At 37.9% G+C, this 18,224-nt stretch overlaps 1 protein-coding gene across 1 annotated transcript; it reads right to left on the reverse strand.

Annotated features, from left to right (window-relative positions):
* Nucleotides 1-223: 223 nt before the first annotated feature.
* Nucleotides 224-16,156, reverse strand: pkp2 (plakophilin 2). Its single transcript, XM_053485239.1, has 13 exons — nt 15,896-16,156; nt 13,277-13,335; nt 12,601-13,187; nt 12,331-12,463; nt 8,587-8,794; nt 5,714-5,891; nt 5,499-5,616; nt 5,138-5,308; nt 4,532-4,708; nt 3,997-4,150; nt 2,921-3,107; nt 1,675-1,762; nt 224-1,590 (listed from the first exon to the last, which is right to left on the reverse strand). Exons 1-13 carry the CDS (start codon nt 16,104-16,106, stop codon nt 1,522-1,524), a joined length of 2,340 nt encoding a protein of 779 aa, XP_053341214.1. The 5' UTR covers nt 16,107-16,156; the 3' UTR covers nt 224-1,521.
* Nucleotides 16,157-18,224: the final 2,068 nt, after the last annotated feature.

Here is an 18,224-nt window from a genome sequence, read left to right on the forward strand (position 1 = left end):
CAAAAATTATTTACTGTTGAATTTGTTTCACTTAATAACAACCAATATTACTGTACATGTACTTTGGGATGTTCTTTAGCTTCCACATTTTTTTATCTCCTCTATGATCTAATTAATAAAAAGGTGTCTTAGTTCGTCTCCTTGCCACGTATGTTTATATTACTGCATGCAGTAAAAAAAAGAAGTTGTAAAAAAAAAAAAAAAAAATAGTATCAAGCGCATCTTGAATTTACAAAGAGAATTGCTTTTACTTCATGTCCATGTACACAGCACCAAGAAAGTCACATTTTCTTTTTCTGGCTGGCACGCACAGAATAATTATACACTAATTTACTGCAAACAATACACAAAAAGGAGAAATGCTCATCTAGAAGGACAAAAAGATGACATTAAAATACATACATGATCAACAAACGTTAGGAAGATACTCCTAACATTTATTTAGTATAAAACCAAATAAAAACAGAACAATTATTACACATATTTAAAATCATTTTAAAAAATAATTTGAAAGTACAGAACACAGTGCACAAAAAAACTGGGGCAAAGCTATGTGTTGTTAAATAAATTCCAGCTTCTAGCATGGGAAAGCACACATTACGATGTGTATGGAAACATCGGCCTAACAAGGCTGTACTTTGAGGCATAAAGTAATGTCTGAAGCTAATATATGTGTGTGTGTTACTTCAGCACATAACATTAGTAAGTTATCTCGGCACGTTACTTCAGCACATTACCTATTTAAGTCACATATCATTTTCAATTAAAGATGCATTTCTGTAAGTAAGGGTGAAGTGTGATTGCGCCACAGCAGCAGCTTACAGAGTGAGTAACATTACAAATTGCAAATGTTCAACCATTCATTTGAATAGGAAAATATGAGAAACAAAAAATAAAAATAAAATAATGATGGGGCATTACAAATTTTTTTTTTTATTAGTACTACATAGGGTCTGAACGGACATGCCTGAGTCTGAGCTGCATCAATGTCAAAAGTGCTAGGAGCTGAATTGCGGCAAAAACCTGGAAGAATAAAAATATATATATAAACCTTAAAAAGTACAATGGCATACTATCTAACCAGTTTAAATAACTGCCTCTGGTTATTGGGAGATAAATAACTCTTAAAAATGGAGCGGCCATTAACATGAATAAGGGAGAGAGTTTTTTGTTAAGCATTATTGTGTCATAATTACAAAAAGTCTTCCACACTCCATCTAAGATAATTACAGTACCTGGCAGTGCTTCAACAAACGGGAAATAAATGAGGACTGACCAAATTAGTCAGATCAAGGACACATTTTAAGAGTCGAATAACTAAAAGACATCAGATATGTGCGCTTTCCTCAACGGTGGGCTGGAACGACTGATCCGGTTTTATATCTCGCCTTTACACAGTAGCAGAGCATAAGAATGACGTTTTTGAAAGAAATCCAAGTCCAGTTCAGCAGAAGGTCTTAAATTTTCCTTGTTGGTGTAGTTTTTTTCCTTTAGTGTAGTTCTCCAGTCTTCCACTTGAGGTCAGTTACGAGCTGAATTCACTGCTCTAACAGTCCTGCTGTTGATGAAATCAGTCTTCCTATAACCAGCCTGCAACAAGAGTAGACAAATGAAATAATCAGCACTCACTACGTCTATGAAATAAGGGGTATTTGTCCAAACAGGTTCACTGACCTTCTTATAGATACCATGAAGCTCAGAGTGTCTCCACAGAGTGTGCAGCAGAACACTAGCAGCCTGGCCAGCTTTCGTAGATCCATGCCTACGGCATACAAAATGATAAAGATAAAGATTGGCTTAATTGGTATTAATTACTGAATGAGACTCACAGCTTGTACGTGAGGGTAAAAGCTTTTGCTCTACTGCCTGCATTTTGGTGTGTGTTCACGGGTAGTTTGGTTTCCTTGGTCCGGACATAAAGCATTAACATTAGTCTTGATTTGGTGCACTTAACATTCATACTGACATTTTTAACATTAGACTAAAAGACACGACAGAAGGCATGTGGTTTATATAAGGTGGTATCTATATCAGCTGAAAACTCAAAGAAATTATAAAATGCAATGTTAGGCATTAAAAAAAGAAAAATAAATTGCACCTAATGTTTTTACTTTGTGACTAGCTTTTATCCAGTCACCAGAGGTGATGGTTTATCATCCCAAAATTTTTTAATTAAAATCAAATGCAAACAGAAATCTTTAATCCTTTGATAGACTCTCCCCGCTCCTCATCTGCCTGCCTGGTGCGAGTACACAGGATCACAAATGATTGTACAGCACAGTTGTGTTTAATAATGAGAGTGCTCAAAAATGTATGAAATTTCATTAAACCATTCGACTGTAGTACGTTCGTAAACGCTTCGCAATCATTCTTGTTATTGAATGCAGCTGTCATGTGCGCTTCTGTGCTTTTTTGCACTGTCAATAGTGAATGTCCTTGGATTCTCATCAAATTTAACAGTCAATTTGTTCAATTTATGAATGACAATAGGTATTTAATTTTTTTCTTTTTTAATCCTGGCAGTTTTTGAAACTTTTCGACCAATTCCGTGCTGACTATCACCTGTGGCATAGCTTTGACCTTTTTCTCACTCCCTGACCGTCCAAACGCTGCCACTCCTACACGAGTTTCATGTCAAGTGTGAGCACACCCGTTCTTTAAGTCTAAAATTAGTCCCTCAGAGTGAAACAATTCCAGTAATTAGAGGAATTAGTGTGTGAATATTTGCATTAATTATTTGCCTTAATGACCTGAAGTGAGTGATTAAGCAATCCCTTAAACTGGTGTGCTGTTCTTAGATAAGTAAGAGCCAGGCATTATCAGTTAATGAGGACGTTGATGAAATTTAACAGCACGCAAACTCTTTATTTATTTATTTTTTTAACAGCATACATATATTATAATTTAACTGTTGGTCCACCTCTCTTTGCTGCTGATCTTGATGATCCTAGGCAGGACGCCGTTGTTTAAAACAGCATGGGCGTTCTGTACGGACTCTTGGCTTAGGTTGTTGAGAATCTGACAGACACCCGTGACCTCAGCAGGCATTACTGTAGCCGTGTCTGGAGCGTGAAGCATTGCAACCAGCTCTGGCAATACCTGTGTAACTGGGGAGAATCCAAAACCATTAAAACCTCATCACATCCCAGTTTTATTTGAAAAACGGTAAACGTTTCTTTAGCAGAAAGCAGAAAAAAATACAAAAACTCTGGGTTAGCTTTGCGGTGTAAAATTATGATAGAAAAATAATTATTGATCAAGAAAAAATATTATTTATATACAGATTATTTATGTATTTTTATGTATACAAAAGTCCAGAAAGGTCAGCTTCTATTTCCTTGTTTTTCCTGTGATCATAACAAAAGTTGCTTTTTTCTTTTAGATCCCAAATTATTTTTATCAATTGCATTACTGAGCAGTTTGCTCGCAGTTGCTCACATGATTAATAATAATAATGCACAAACACTCCACATCACGGAGAGACAACAGAACACAGCTCATACAAAGTTACAGCCTTATGGCTCCAAAGGTGTGTGGGTTTGATCCTGAAGGTGACTGTGTGGTATTTGACTATATAGCCAGAATTTGGCCTGCCTGCCCTCCCGCCCGCCCACTTCAAATTCATGAGATCTCAATCGAATCTGATTAAGAGAATAACAATAAGTCTTATCCATGGAGACCCAACCTCACAACTTACTGAACCTAATGCACACCACAGCGCACCTCAGAGGTCTAGATACAGATACACAGGTTCAGTGGATAGACAGATCAGAGATAGCTGATAGATGAATGGACAGATGTACTTGTATTTCAAAAGGGGAAATGTGGGGCTGTAACTCTGCTGCTGAACCAGTCGTGTTCTGCTATTGTCCCTGATGTAGTGTTAATCTCTCCTGTGCATATGGAGACTTCTGGGACACCCCGCAGTATCACTGCAACTACTGAAGTCTAGGAAGGTCATAAATGTGTGCGGTGAGATATTGGCAAAATGCTTACTGATGTCGGAATGGAGCTCCTTGTAGCGTGAAATGTTCTTGAGCAGACACACTGAGCCTCTTTTCACATCATCCTCACCGTCCTGGAATGCCTTCTTCACCTGCTGCAGGCCTCCTTCTCTCTGCACGATGGAGTAGGCTATGGCTTGAGACACCTGAATGCGATCAGCAATAATTAGTGATGAAACAGCAGAACAGTCATTTCAAACTTTGTTTAACTTTAGCTTTTAATTCGGGTATCACTGTATAATACTTTAACATTTTTAGACGTGCTGTTTTGGTGGAGTTTTCTGTTAGTGTTGGGAAAAAAAATTCCCCTCTGGGATAAACAAAGTCTTATCTCATCTCGTCTTATCTAAATGTGCATTCCCACACACAGCACTGAGGTTCTCTCTGCATTTCAGAAACTTTAAAATGCTAACAGATATTTTCCTAATTAAATTACATCATATGCTTAACATGATGAGTGAATTTTGCAAAACAAGCAGCTGCATTTGCAAGTAATTAAACACAAAAAGCAAAAATGTACACTTTACCCCACTGTTTCCTGCTGTCAGGTTCTGCATGGCTCCTATGGACGCCTCCTGTGTGAGCTGCCGAGTGCTGATAGCGAGAAGCGACAGGTACATGCGGACGGTGATGCTGTTCCACAGCCACTCCACGCCGATCGGGTTACACGTCTCCTCCAGCAGCGGGTATTCCGTCTCAGAGTGCTGAAAGACCCAGCAACAGCGGTAATTCTAAAAACATTCTCCTCACGCCAAAGAGCAATTTAGCATGGCCAGTCTGGCATGTTGCAGAAAGAACACACACTCTCTGAAACTCCACACATTGGCCTCATTTTATTACTCTGACAAACAGTTTTTATACAAGTGTTAGCATGTTAGCATGTGTTTACATGGTCTACCATTGAGTTTCTTCCAGGTTCCCTCCCACTGTCAAGAGCACTGAGTGTGTGAATGAGTGTGTAAGTGCATTGAGCCCTGTAATTTGCATAATAATGTAGTTTGCACAATAATTTTTTTTTTTTTTATCATAAAAATGTCTGCACTCTGGATAAAAAGAAACAATTTATTTAATTATATAAAGACATAAAGCTTTCTTATGCAAGTTTAAAAGTGCAAAAAAAGAAAACGACTAACCTTGTCTGTTTCGGACTGTTTGGGATTTCTCATAGCCAAGCAGCCGGGTCTGGGAGTCTCTGCACCTGCATTCTGTCTGGACTCCTGCAACACCGGCCTGACCGTTTCAGGCACCTCGTATTCAAACTGATAAGTGAGATTATGCAAGATACAGACGCAATTTTCTAGGGCCTAGAGACAAGAGAAAACAGAACAGGAAAATGATTTAGAATCAAAACAGATAAAGCACTATTAAAATGCAAAACCCGTTTGATGCAAAAAAACAACATAATACATGCGCTCTTTTTACTCTAAACATAATAAAACCGCCCTCGGGCAAATGTTTGGACAGGAAATAACTGCTGATCTAGTTAGACAATACCTGGTCGTCAGGATTATGATCGGCAATGGTTCCCCGGATGTAATAAATGAGGCAGTCAATGAGGCTATCGCACTCTCTCATGGACTTGCGTGCGTTCGGGCCAGCTGAACTCACGTTTCTAAGGGGTGAGATACATGTGAGAAAAAAAAAAAAATCAACATTATTTACATGCACTTCTTATTGTTATGCTGAACTATACACACACACACACACACCTCAGGCAGCTGGTAGCATTAAGGAAGACCTCAGCATCTGCCAGTAGCTCCAGTTTGGGATCCTCTCCTTCAGTGATACCCGAGCAGGGCACAAGCACGTTATCAGTGAGGGGTTTTACAGCTTCTCTTCCAAGCTGCTCCTTCAGCATGTCATGAGAGGACAAGTTCCATAGCAACCCTGAGGGGAAACAACCAAACACAAGCTTATAAGTTTAATTTACTTAAAAAGATTTAGGCTCATAAACTCTTTTCTGTATCTGTGTAACTGTCAACGAATATATAAAAAAACAACAACAACAACAACAACTTAGGAATAATACATGTTTTTAAATATATCTGGCTATTAACTAAACAGCCAGCGCAGATACTGGCTCCAGTCCCAGAACAACAGATGCAGTCTTTCCAAATCAATTTTTTACAACAATTGTGATTACCAAAAGGTACTAAAATGGGAATATCTTCTTGCTTTCTGGTTTAGTTTTTTTTGCGAGTGTTACTTTTACAACAATGTGTACAGTTTACATAAACAGATCTAATAAACAGGGACCATAATAAAGGAATGCTATACAAATAGTTGACAAATTAAAGTAAAAGTAACAGTGTCTGTTATGGCATAAGGCTTCCACTTGTGGCTTTAGAAAAAAAAAATCAACAACAAAATCTTATCATAAAAGAAGCAGAATATTTCTGTACGAAAATAGTAAGTTCAATAAGGAGAAAACTTATGGAAATCGTATGCTGTGGTCTGATACCATATTCCAACCCACTGGAACACCTTTGGGAAATTTTAAAGCAAGAAATAAAAACTCTCTATCATCATCATAATCAAAACATCACCGTTTGAAAGGGAAAGGCTTGCAACTTGTGTCACATGAAAGTGTAAGTTGTATTTGCAGGTCCTCATTGTTGTGCTCCACCTCTTCAAATACCTAAGGTTATTATCATACTTGTATTCATCTATAAGAATCTTAAGCACATAGCAGCTTCTCTGACAGCTTCATGTTCCTGTCAGTCATTTCCTAGAAGTATGCAGGTCATCGAGTATTCAACCTCGAGCCAAGTACGGAGTTTCCCCAACTTGTAAATGGAACTGTTGCTTTGTGATGCTTTTAAACTGATAGAAAAAAACTCCTAAAAAATATTTTAAATTGCACATAAATATCCGAAATGTTATGCAAATTTCTTCCACCTTATTTGCATATAAAAAGGTAATGCAACAAGAAATAATTTACTCAATTTCATTAGCATTTCAATAAAAGCCTGGATGCTCTCCTGGTCTTTGAAGTCTGACTGGCGGTCTGTTTAATCATTGTGATTTTTACTGTTCAAGCAAAGTTTGATTACTAGCAATGCCACGGCCTGTAGTTATACCTATGTAGGTGGAGAGTTGGACATTTCTTCTTCTTTCAGACCATTGTCAATAGTTTTGGAGAGGTTAAGTTTAAAGAATCAGAGTTGCTTCATTATCAAACTAATTTGTTATTTTAAAGCCACAGAGAGCTATATACACTAAACAGCTATGCACATGCACTCATTTCCTTTAATAGGAAGAGTTGTACATTCATGTTGTTATTTATTTATTCAAGCATGTAGCATTAACACAAAGTACAAAACCACATGGATAACAGGTAAAAAAAAAAAAAAGATTTACAATATCTTTCCTTTTTTTCCCTTCACATGTGCAATATCTGTATATAGAATCATAGAATTATATATAGTGTGCAACTTAAATTCATTTATTTTTACTCTTTTCCTTTACTCCTGTAAATGACTGAAAGCAACTGTAACCAAGTATAAGCAATTACCCTCTGGGATTAATAAAGTTCTTTGAATCTTAAACCTTGAATCTTGAAGTTAAAACTCGGAAATCATTTCTTTATCTCTGCGTGGTCTTAGTGCCCTACACACAATAGTGGGAAAAAAATTCAGAGAGTAGCAGCTATTTGCTTAGAAAAGGAAGAGAAAGGCCAGAGGAAAATAGACTTGTTCATGCTGATATAAAGTCTACAAAAAAATAACTAGAAAATGTCCGTAGAGAGGCACCGGCTGCAATTACAGATTTCTGAGGGTTTTATTTTTTGACCAGCTGTCTGACCAGCTGATACTTATTTTGATTAATTCTGATTCGTCTCTTTCCTTTTTTTCCTTAGAAACTATAACTGACAGCAAAAAAAAAAAAAACATTCCGTTATAAAACATTTGATTATTTTATAGTTTTTGCACTTTCTCTAAAACTGCTTAAAGGTTGCGTGTCTTTCTTACAGGCTTACAGGTTACAGGCAAGAGCGGTCTTGAACAAATAAAATGAAATTGAAAATGAAAAAAATTTTTTTATTGGAAATTCAACAGGGAGGGTGAGGAAGGGAGTCGCTTCCTCCAAGACACAAAGGTGGAAATAAATCTAGTAATGATATGACTGATGGTGGTGCACCGTAACCCTTGAGATCTCAAGGCTACAGATAGATGTTGGGGGATTCAAACACGTAGTCGCCGAATGATAGAACAAACCTTTCTATTTCTGTTGTACCACTCTTGCGTGCATGTGTGAGTACACAATTGGCTAAGAAACGTTTATATCCAGGTGATTCCTGTCATAAGTCAATCTCTAATTTCCAGTCTTTGAATGTCTAGTCTGGGTAAGTCTGTGTCTATGATGAATTCACATTTTCACATCCTGAACTTTAATGTGAAACTCTTAATCTGTATGGTTTTATGCTGAGAAATTAGCGCATATAAAGATGTTCCTATTAAGGTGGTTAATGAGTATGTATGATTGCCTCGTTATAGATAAACCGCACAGACAGGGTGACTGGCTAATGTCACTACTGTAAAACATGTCTAAACTAGTGAACCATCATTGAAGTGTTACAAACCTGTGAGATGTCGCCGGGTTTCAACCTCGCGGTTTGTCTTGAGCAGGGACAGAATTAGGGCTACACCTTCTTGGTCCTTCACCTCCATCTTGTTCTCGTTGTTCTCGTAGATGACGTTTCTTAAGGCAGCTGCTGCGGCTTGCTGCACCTCACCGTTGTCAGATTCCAGGAGCTTTAAAAGCTTTGGGATCCCATGCAGCGTGGCCAGCTAGAACACACACAAGAAGAAGGGTTTACCAACAAACAAACAAACAAACAAAAAATCATGCCAAACCTATGTCTGGGTTTTACCCTTTACATGTTGCTGTACACTTCGAAAAATTTGAAAATAAAGAATTAAAATCCAAATATAAAGATGGACAAAGATACACAAATAATCTGTGCATTTTACAAATAAAACAAATTTCCAAAACATTTACCAACACACATGCAAACAAATAAAACAGACCACAACTGTTTAAACTGTTTAATGTTATTGTATTGTTGCTTAGTACAGTTATAATGCAAAGCAATGCTTGATGTCTGTTAGGTGACAGAGCTTGTAGTTGCTCCCCCTGTGTGCAGGTTGAGATCTAGGGATATTCACACACGAAAGACGATTCTCACATTCACAGTCCATGATACACTTGTGAATTTAAACATTCAAAAATTTGGTTCACGTTGTACATCGGTGAATTGTGTTTGGCATTTGTGAAACATATATTATGAATATATATTATTTATTTATTTAGTGCACATGAGTTGTTTTATTGTGAATTTTTTTTTTTTGTGCACGTGAATTGGGTTTCACGCATGTGAATTGAGATACGCATGTGTGCATCGTGTCTTTTGTGTGGATTATTAATGAGACTATTTAGCTTTCATAAGTGTCACTCACAATCACCCCACACATGTCAAGATCATTGTTATTAAAGTGACTAGTCCATAAGTCTAAACGTTGTTTTGAGAGGTTAGGAAAAGCTGTACCTCACTTTGCTTTCCTCAGAGTAACAGTGTAAGCAATCATTTCACAGGTCTCTACGTGACCACCAGCTGCTTCCAGTGGCTTCCTCTTGCTTCCGGGGTCTGGACTGGGAAGCAGACACATGTCTGCATGTCTCACCACTAAGGAATGTGGCTTTGTCTAAAGGCCCTGGGCATGGAGCGGGAGATATCGATTGTTAACGAACAGGCAAAACTGTTTACCATTTTGCTTAGATCTCCCACATGAACACAGCGAGAGCTTTGTTCTAATTCTTTTTTTCTCAAGGTTTCTTCCTCATGTCATCTCCGCGGGTTTTAAGTCGCCACTGTCATCCCTGCCTTGCTCATTAGGGACAAACTAATAAAGCAGAAAATGTAGACATTTTTCAATGTATATTCAGGATTCTTATTTCTGTAGCACATCTTTGTGACTATGCTCTCTGTTAAACGCTTTGTTATTCAAATAAATTGGAATTGAATTTGCTTTCACTATGCTGTAGTCCAGCCTCTTTGTTTTTCCTTGCCCAAGTTTGTCTACTGTTCTATATTGGGTCATGTACTTCCATGTTTTTTTTTGACTGGCCATGTCGCCTAAAACAGTAGTTCTCAACTGGTTTGGCCATGGGACCCACATTTTTACATGGTCATCAAGCCGCGACCCAAATTTTTAGGAACTATAATATAATTTTAGGAATTATAATTCATTTGTATTTATTTGTTAACATTCACAAGTAGTGACGGATAAATCATAAGAAAATCACAAAGACTTACAAATGAAGAATAATTTATATATATATATATTTATTGCTGTCATTTAACAAAATGTATCAATTTATAGAAATATTACAAAGTAAACGACAAATACTGTAAACAGTGGTTAGGGTAAGGAAAGGTTCAGTTACCATGAACTAAACTGAACTGTTAATAAAACATTAACACTGATCCTGTTGAACAGAACAAACCAGCAAATTACAGTAAAATGATTAAAATAATCACAACCATTTTTACATCTAATATGACAGCAATTATAAACATCTGTTTCACTTAAACAGTAATTTGGGGAGCTAATGAGATAACTAAGGATGTGCTTTACTCCTGATAAGATTCTTCTGCTATTGTGTGGGCTTTCTTGGCCTTTGCTTCACAGTGAGCTACACAGTAAGATGCACGGAGTGCCTGTACTTGTTTTGAACATGAAGATGTTAGGCACTTTTGTGATTTGAAAATAGTCCACAGGTTTGTCCTTGAAACCGGGATGTTTGGTTTCTAAATGTCGTTTTAATTTAGAAGGTTTCATGCTCTCTTGTGAGAGCACCTCACTACATATTACACAATGAGGTTTTAAGCCTTTTTTGTCGTCAATATATGTAAATCCATACTTTACATATTCGGGGTCATACTTGCGCTTTGACATATTTGTTGCTATAATTAAATGAAATTTCACGTGTCAAACAGTAAAGTTGTCGTAAGCGCATTTCAAAATAAAAGTCCGGTATACGCAAAATAAGTTAAAAATTAAACTTTTGTTGTTTTTTCTGACCACACACTCCGCGACCCACTGAAAATGCTCCCGCGACCCACTTTTGGGTCGCGACCCACCAGTTGAGAAACAATGACCTAAAGGACCATTTCTACAGTACATGAACATTAAACGCAAATATATACTGTACATTCCTTTAGTGTGTGTGTGTGTGCGTGCGTGTGTGTGTGTGAGACACATTTAAAACACGTAAAACACATTTTATTTTGTGTCTGTATGTGTGTGTACAGCGTGCGTGTAAAGCAAGAGCAAGTTTTTTTAGAGAGGTTAAAGATTCATTTTCTCTCTCTGTATCAGCCTGTTCTTTGTGTCTGTGTGCGCGCATCATTGGACACCATGCCACACACAAAGGTAAAGTGCAGGTTAATTTTTTTTATTTTTACTTTACAGCCGTGATTGCATTACTGTGCCGTTCAATCGAATGTGTCATTAGATAAATTTCTTGTTTATTTTTCAAATAAAAAAGGTGTTTCAGTTGTGTGTGTGTGCGTATGTGTGAAAAGGGTGGAGGACGGATAACTGTGTAAGACGAGAAGAGGGAGAGAGGAGCTTACTTTAGCTTCACACACACACACACACACACACAGCGCCTGCATGCACAAACAGAAACAATTTATATGTCGGGAATTATTTTTACTTTTTTTTAAGGGTAAAGTGCAGGTTAATTTGTTTTATTTTTACTTCAATATTTTGTGTTAATTCTTTTTATGTATTTATATTTTTGGTCTGTGGAATGAAAAATTTGAGTCTCCATTATTTCTTATGGGAAAATTCGATTTGGTTTTGATATACAAGCCCTCTTCCAGACTGAATTATGCTCGTAATCCAAGGTTCCACGGTGTACGCCCTTAACCAGAGCACATGCTGCTGCTGACAACTTGCTTACTATTCTACTCTCTGCTACAGTTATAGAAAATCTGTAATTTATACTCTACTCAAATGTCCACTGTAAATGCAAATTTGTCCTCTGAATATCAGTTATCAGAATATCAGCAAATGAATTGACAAAATGTATTAATTAAAATAATGAATGCAACATGACAGTGTATTACTGTATTATGACATTATCAAACAACTTTTTATTTATGAATTTACGAGAAATCATAGCAGTGACACACGTGTCGTCTTGTGCAAGCTTTTAATAACTTTTTTCCTGAAGAAGTTTCTGCTAAATAGGCTGCAAGGTGAAGCTGTAAATTGTGATACTACACTGAAGAAAAGGAAAGGTCAGTTTAACTCACTCTTTTCTTATCGTCCGTGCTGCTGAAGCACTGGTTTTGTATGAAGTTTGCACCATTGATTTGCATTTCCTGGTTCTTCCCAGTCAGGAGATTTACAGCCATCCTCATGGTCATCGAGCCTCCGTCCTTTCCACTGAAGTGTGCCACGAACACAAATACACAGATACTTTTTATACTCAAACAGAAATATTTTTAAAACCAGAGTTAAATAAGTTTATTTTTCCTCAATTATACATCCAATCTGAAACAATTGTAATTCTCGAGTCTTACTTTAGAGTCTCAGGTTTTGCTCCTTGCTGTTTCAATCCTGCCATCTTCCTTGCGTATGCACTGACTAGTGACGGTTGTCTTCTCACTGTCTCTTGCCTGTGCCTCATATCCTTAACCACAACAGGCATGTTCGGTGTCACCCATACTGCGTCTCCATGCTGACTAGGTGTTCTCTGAACAGTGCGTTTCTCCCACAACATCATCTGCTGCTCTGTTCTTAGTGGGGTGATGTGTGAATTGTCAGGCAGAAAGACATCATCAAGACTGTCCTCATAAGCGGGCTTGATAGGAAACTGGAGCGTAGCCGAGATGAACGGCCGAGCCTGTTGGAGCATCTCGGAACAGGTGGAGTTCTGTAAATAGTAGTTCCCGTGGAGACGGTCGGCTGAGGACACGGCTCTCATGGCAGGGAGAGTAAAACCCGCACGACCCCAGTTGAAGCTGTTTCCTGATGAGCCGTACCTAAGCAGCTGGCACTCTCCTCCGTTAACGCGAGGAAACCGTAGACTCGCCCAATGAGGCCTGTTCAACCTAACCATAGGTCTACTTGTTCCTGAAGCATCATTGGGATCAAAAGACGAGATTACCTGCAGGCAAGAATGATTCCAGTTTAATTATAGACACAAAAAGTGAACGCTACCATGTAGATTAATTTATAAAGAAAGCAAGACTGTACCTTCATAGGAGCACTTCTAAAAGGCGTGGCACATACTAACTGGCTGCTAGACACACTACCTGAAAAAAAGTCACAAATAAGACCCAAATTCCTTCACCTGCTTCCACCGCTCCCATTCCTTACTTTCATGTCCTAGACTATACTGATGTATGGTGTATGACTGAATGTTGTGTATGTAAAACACAATTCATCACAAGTTAATTCAATAAACTTTTTTCTTTTTCCAGTTTCAATCTTGTTACCAAGCTAAAAGGCAGTGAGTCACACCAGCGACATTCTGCGCTGTACATGCATCTACTGACACTTACGTGAGAAATGCTATGCAGCTGCTGGCAGTCTGCCAGACCCAGGCTTGCCGAGGCTCATGGTTTTTAAACAAAACCTGGCTCTAAAAGTACTCTCACACTCACTCTTTATATCGATTATCGCAACAGTGTCATGAGGCATGAGACGGGGCATGAGGCGAGACACACCCTGAATGGGTTTGCCAATTTATCACAGGGCATGCACGCACACACACACACACACTAGGGGAAATCTGGAAATGGCAATTAGCCTAATCAGCATGTCTTTGGAGTGTGGGAGGAAACCGGAGTATCCAGGGGAACCCACCAAGCACAGAGAGAACATGCAAGTTCCACGCACACAGACACAAAGGCAGGACTTAAACCTTCGACTGTGGGGGTGTAAGGCCACAAAATACTAACTACACTAAACCAACATGCGTAGCTGGGAAAACTCTCAAATCTAATTAAAAACTAGATTTTCAACAGGTTTTAAAAGTTATTCACACCCTTTCACATTCCCACACTGTTACAGATTAATTTTGAACATCTACATGGTTTTAGAATTTTTTATTATTTATTTAAAATCTATAATTAAGACAAGTATTCAGCCCTTTTATTTATTTACATATTGTTTCTCCCATTGTTCCTTGCAGATTCTCTCAGTATCAATCAGATATAATAGTGAGCACATCCAGAGACATGTTATGATGACTCTGTTCTAGCTGTATGCTTTAAGTTGGGATTGCTCGATTGAAGCAGTGGACTACTGAGCTGAAGGTCATGGAACACCACCAAACTGCCACTCCTGGGCTCATATGTATAACGAGATAAAGTGAAGTCGCTCTGGATAAGGGTGTCTGCCAAATGCCTTAAATGTAAGTGGTTGTGCTGAACTTTTAGCCCAGTAGGAGGTTGCGTGACTTCTTTGTATTTAGATGTATTTCGTATATACTTTACTTTAAACCCATCTCCCTGTGCATGATGCTGAGACTATAACCAATAGCAAGATTCTGTCACTACAACGTTTCACATTTTTTTGTGTTAAAGACTTCTTCCTAATCACTTTATTATAAAGACCTAATTACCAGAAAATTACATTTCATAATGATGAATGCCCTCGGGAGCTCTGTAGGTGCCAACAATTTAGAAATAGTTTTATGGCCTTGCAAAATTTTGTCACAACACAATTTGATTGATTTGATTTGATTTCCAGGATACCAAGTTAAACATGATGCACCTCAGCTCAGTTCAGCATCTATAATCAAGAGCCTGAATATGTATTTAACAAAACAGTTTTAGATATTTAACTAATTTACAAAAACATTTCAGCACATCGTAATTAAAAAAAACATTGTGTTTAGACATAATGCAAAGTATGCATTACATGGTGAAAAAATGCATTCAATAAATTTGAAATCGATATCACAACAGAGCAGCAGCACGCAAAATATGGACGGGTCCACTGTATTTTAGAGAGTAACCGCTGTAACAGCTGTGCAAAGGGTCCAGCAGGCAAAGAGCCCAATGCTGCCAACCCAGCCTCCAAACTCCAAAAGCTTGATCGGTATACATATTCATATATAAACAATTGCATCTTTAATTTTAATTAGAATTTTTAGTCTTTTTATTTGTGCCATTTTTTATGGTAAATTTATGACCAGCACTTTTTTTTAAAACATTTAGCAAAATTCTGTGTTTGGCCACCGTGACGTTTTTGTGGACTTTGGTATTCAAAGAAATTACACTTTGAAAAATAAAAGGTTTGATGACATTCTATATTTTTGAGTCGTCATCATCATCATTCTCCTCTTCCTGTCACTTCCCCTGTAACGGACTGTACCAGCTAAGTTTATGTTAAGTTTCAGGTTATCCTAAACTGTCATCTTTTAAAGAACTGAATTAAAATGCAACTTTACAGTATATTTAAGATCATTTTAAAATGTTGAACACAACAAAACATGAAACTGGAGAATAAAGAGATTATCTTCATATTATTTTCAACAAAGATTATATTCAACAAACATGAATATATTTTTATTACTGTTTTGTATTGTGCCAGTATGCAGTTATTACTTTATATTAATAATAAACCATAGAATTACTCTTTCTATGATTCTACAAGAGATGAACATCATTAATGAAGGTTCAGGAGCTATAAAGAGCAGAATGATTTACGATGCAAAAGAAAGAGGGAGGGAGGGAGAGGAGCAACTCTGAGACCAAGAGCAGGAAAACTCGGGCTTAGGTTTAGAAGTTGTTTTGGAAAGTGTTGTTAGATGACAGGATGATGTACAGAAGACCTGGGAGTTCAGAAGCTGCCCTGAGCTCTTACCCCTCATGGTGGAGCGCTTTCCCCTCCTGGACAGGGTGAGCTGCTGCACTTGCTGCTCCACGCGACTCCGACGTTCCTCCTGGTCAGCGTCAACTTGAGCAGCGCGCGCTAACCGGTCCTCCGACGGCAAAGCTAAACTCGAGTCCTCGGATTTAAACGCGTCGTTAAGAGCCAGGACCGTCCTGACGAACATGGACTCGTCGGCCGCCATCTCGTCGACGATTTTCTGTATCTAAAACCGGACGCGCAGCTTCTTTTGTGCGTCAGGTGTTTCTTTTTCTGTTTAGGGCGTGTCCGGTGGTTACGGGAGGGCGTGGTTTCCACCGCGTCACCTGAACAAGCACTGGGCCAGTCCCTAAACGCTTTCACACTCCCTACACATACCTCCTACAGAGGGTTTGGATTAAACGCTCTCTTTACACCCTATCTAGTGCAGTTTATAATAAAAGTGAGGTATTTGGAGTCAGTCTAACATGCAGGCACATATCGCTGATACCGGAGCTTCAAAGTGCTGAGCTCACGTTTATCATTTATTAACCTAGTTAACCCAGTGTAAGGATGTACCCAATGATGTAAACATTAAAGCACTTTTTGTAAGTCGCTCTGGATAAGAGCGTCTGCCAAATGCCTAAATGTAAATGTTTATCAACTGTCCTGCCGTCAATAAAATAAAATACCCATGATGCAATTCTAAAACGTTTTAAATGTAAATGAAAAATGTTTATTTCATATTATGAAAAACAGAATGGCTTACGTTTTTGTCACGTTTTGGTAATTTCGGACACATTTTTTATTCTTCACTTTGTTTGTTTTTACTCTTATCCTCGGTGACACCTAACAGCCATTATTTTTAGCCTGGCAAATACAATAACTTGTGTATGTCTGATAAAACTAAACCATAGTTAATTCTTATGACATCATATAACGGAGCGTGGTCATGTATTTACTTCAAGAACATCCTATTTAAAATTTGGGCTTAGTTAAATTTGTACAGTAGCCTTATCTAGTGCCAAATCTATATTATAGCAAGAAACAAATAAAGACAAAAGACTTTACTTTATCATTACTTTAAGAAATGAAGATCATTCAATCCAAAAACATCTCAAAAACTCTGAATGTATCATCAAGTGCAGTTGCAAAACTCATTAAACACTATGATCAAATTGTCTCTCTCGAGGACAGTCCCAGGAAAGGAAGACCAAGAGCTACCTCTGGGAAAACCAGTCCAGATGAGAACCTCCTGAAGCCTCGGAAGGCCCGGGTTCGATTCCCAGCCAAAGCCCAAACCCCAGCCACTGGATGCAGTGCCGGTCCCAAACCTGGATAAAATGGGAAGGGCATAAGGAGGGGCATCCAGAGTAAAACCTGTGCCAAGTTGCTGTATGTTCCACTCTGGTGACCCCTCGACAGGAGCATAATTCTATTTTTTGTTCTTCTATAATTTCAGTTTCTTCAGTAGTAATATACAATGTTGAAAACAGTAAAAATTCAGATAAACCATTAAATAAGAAGGCATGTCCAAATCTGTTTTAAAAAAAAATAAAACCTAAAATATAGATGTTTTTCAGTCATTAATGCAGAATCATAAGAACATGTTTAAAAATAATTTTGTTTTTTTATAAATTAAAAATAAGAACTTTTGAGTATTTTACCATTGTGTTACAAGGTTATTTGTCATGGATCATGTATGAATGACAAAAATTTTAAATAAGAACAGATGGTTTGTACCAGAGTTAGCTATTAGCAAATTTTAAGCTGCAGGCCATTGTGAGTAATATTAGAGTAAGAGAATGAGAAACTGGTCAAGAAGTACCCATCACACCCATATTCAAATGTGCACCAACAAGAATTTGCCTGTATGGTTATGTGCCATTTTTCGGTCAATAGAGGGCAGTAGCAGTTGAAGCAGTTTGTGTTAAATGCAAGTTTCTTTTTCTTAAAAAAAAAAAAGTAAATAATTCGGACACTGGTGATAAGTCCACCTTGTATACACTGATGGCCAGGTGATGTGGGACTAACCCTGTGGCCAAATTCAGGGTTAGGGTCAAATTTCCCATTTTGGTGGTCATTTGGTTTGACCTGGTAGAGAAAGCACCTGGGTGCTTTTCAGTAAGTCATAAGTTATGTGAGTCAGTAGCTTATGTTTAAACACAGTTCTCTGGTAAATAGGAAGAGTGAAATTAACTGAAAGCATTGGTCCCTGAACTCTGGATACCTGTTATGGTTTCCCATCACTCTGAACCAGCTGAACAGGTAGAAGTCTGAATCAGGCTCCAGGAAACAGAGTCTAATGGCACTAGAGAATATAACGTCATCCAGTCACCAAATG

Source organism: Clarias gariepinus, chromosome 2, assembly GCF_024256425.1.
Source record: "Clarias gariepinus isolate MV-2021 ecotype Netherlands chromosome 2, CGAR_prim_01v2, whole genome shotgun sequence".
Lineage (NCBI taxonomy): Eukaryota > Metazoa > Chordata > Actinopteri > Siluriformes > Clariidae > Clarias > Clarias gariepinus.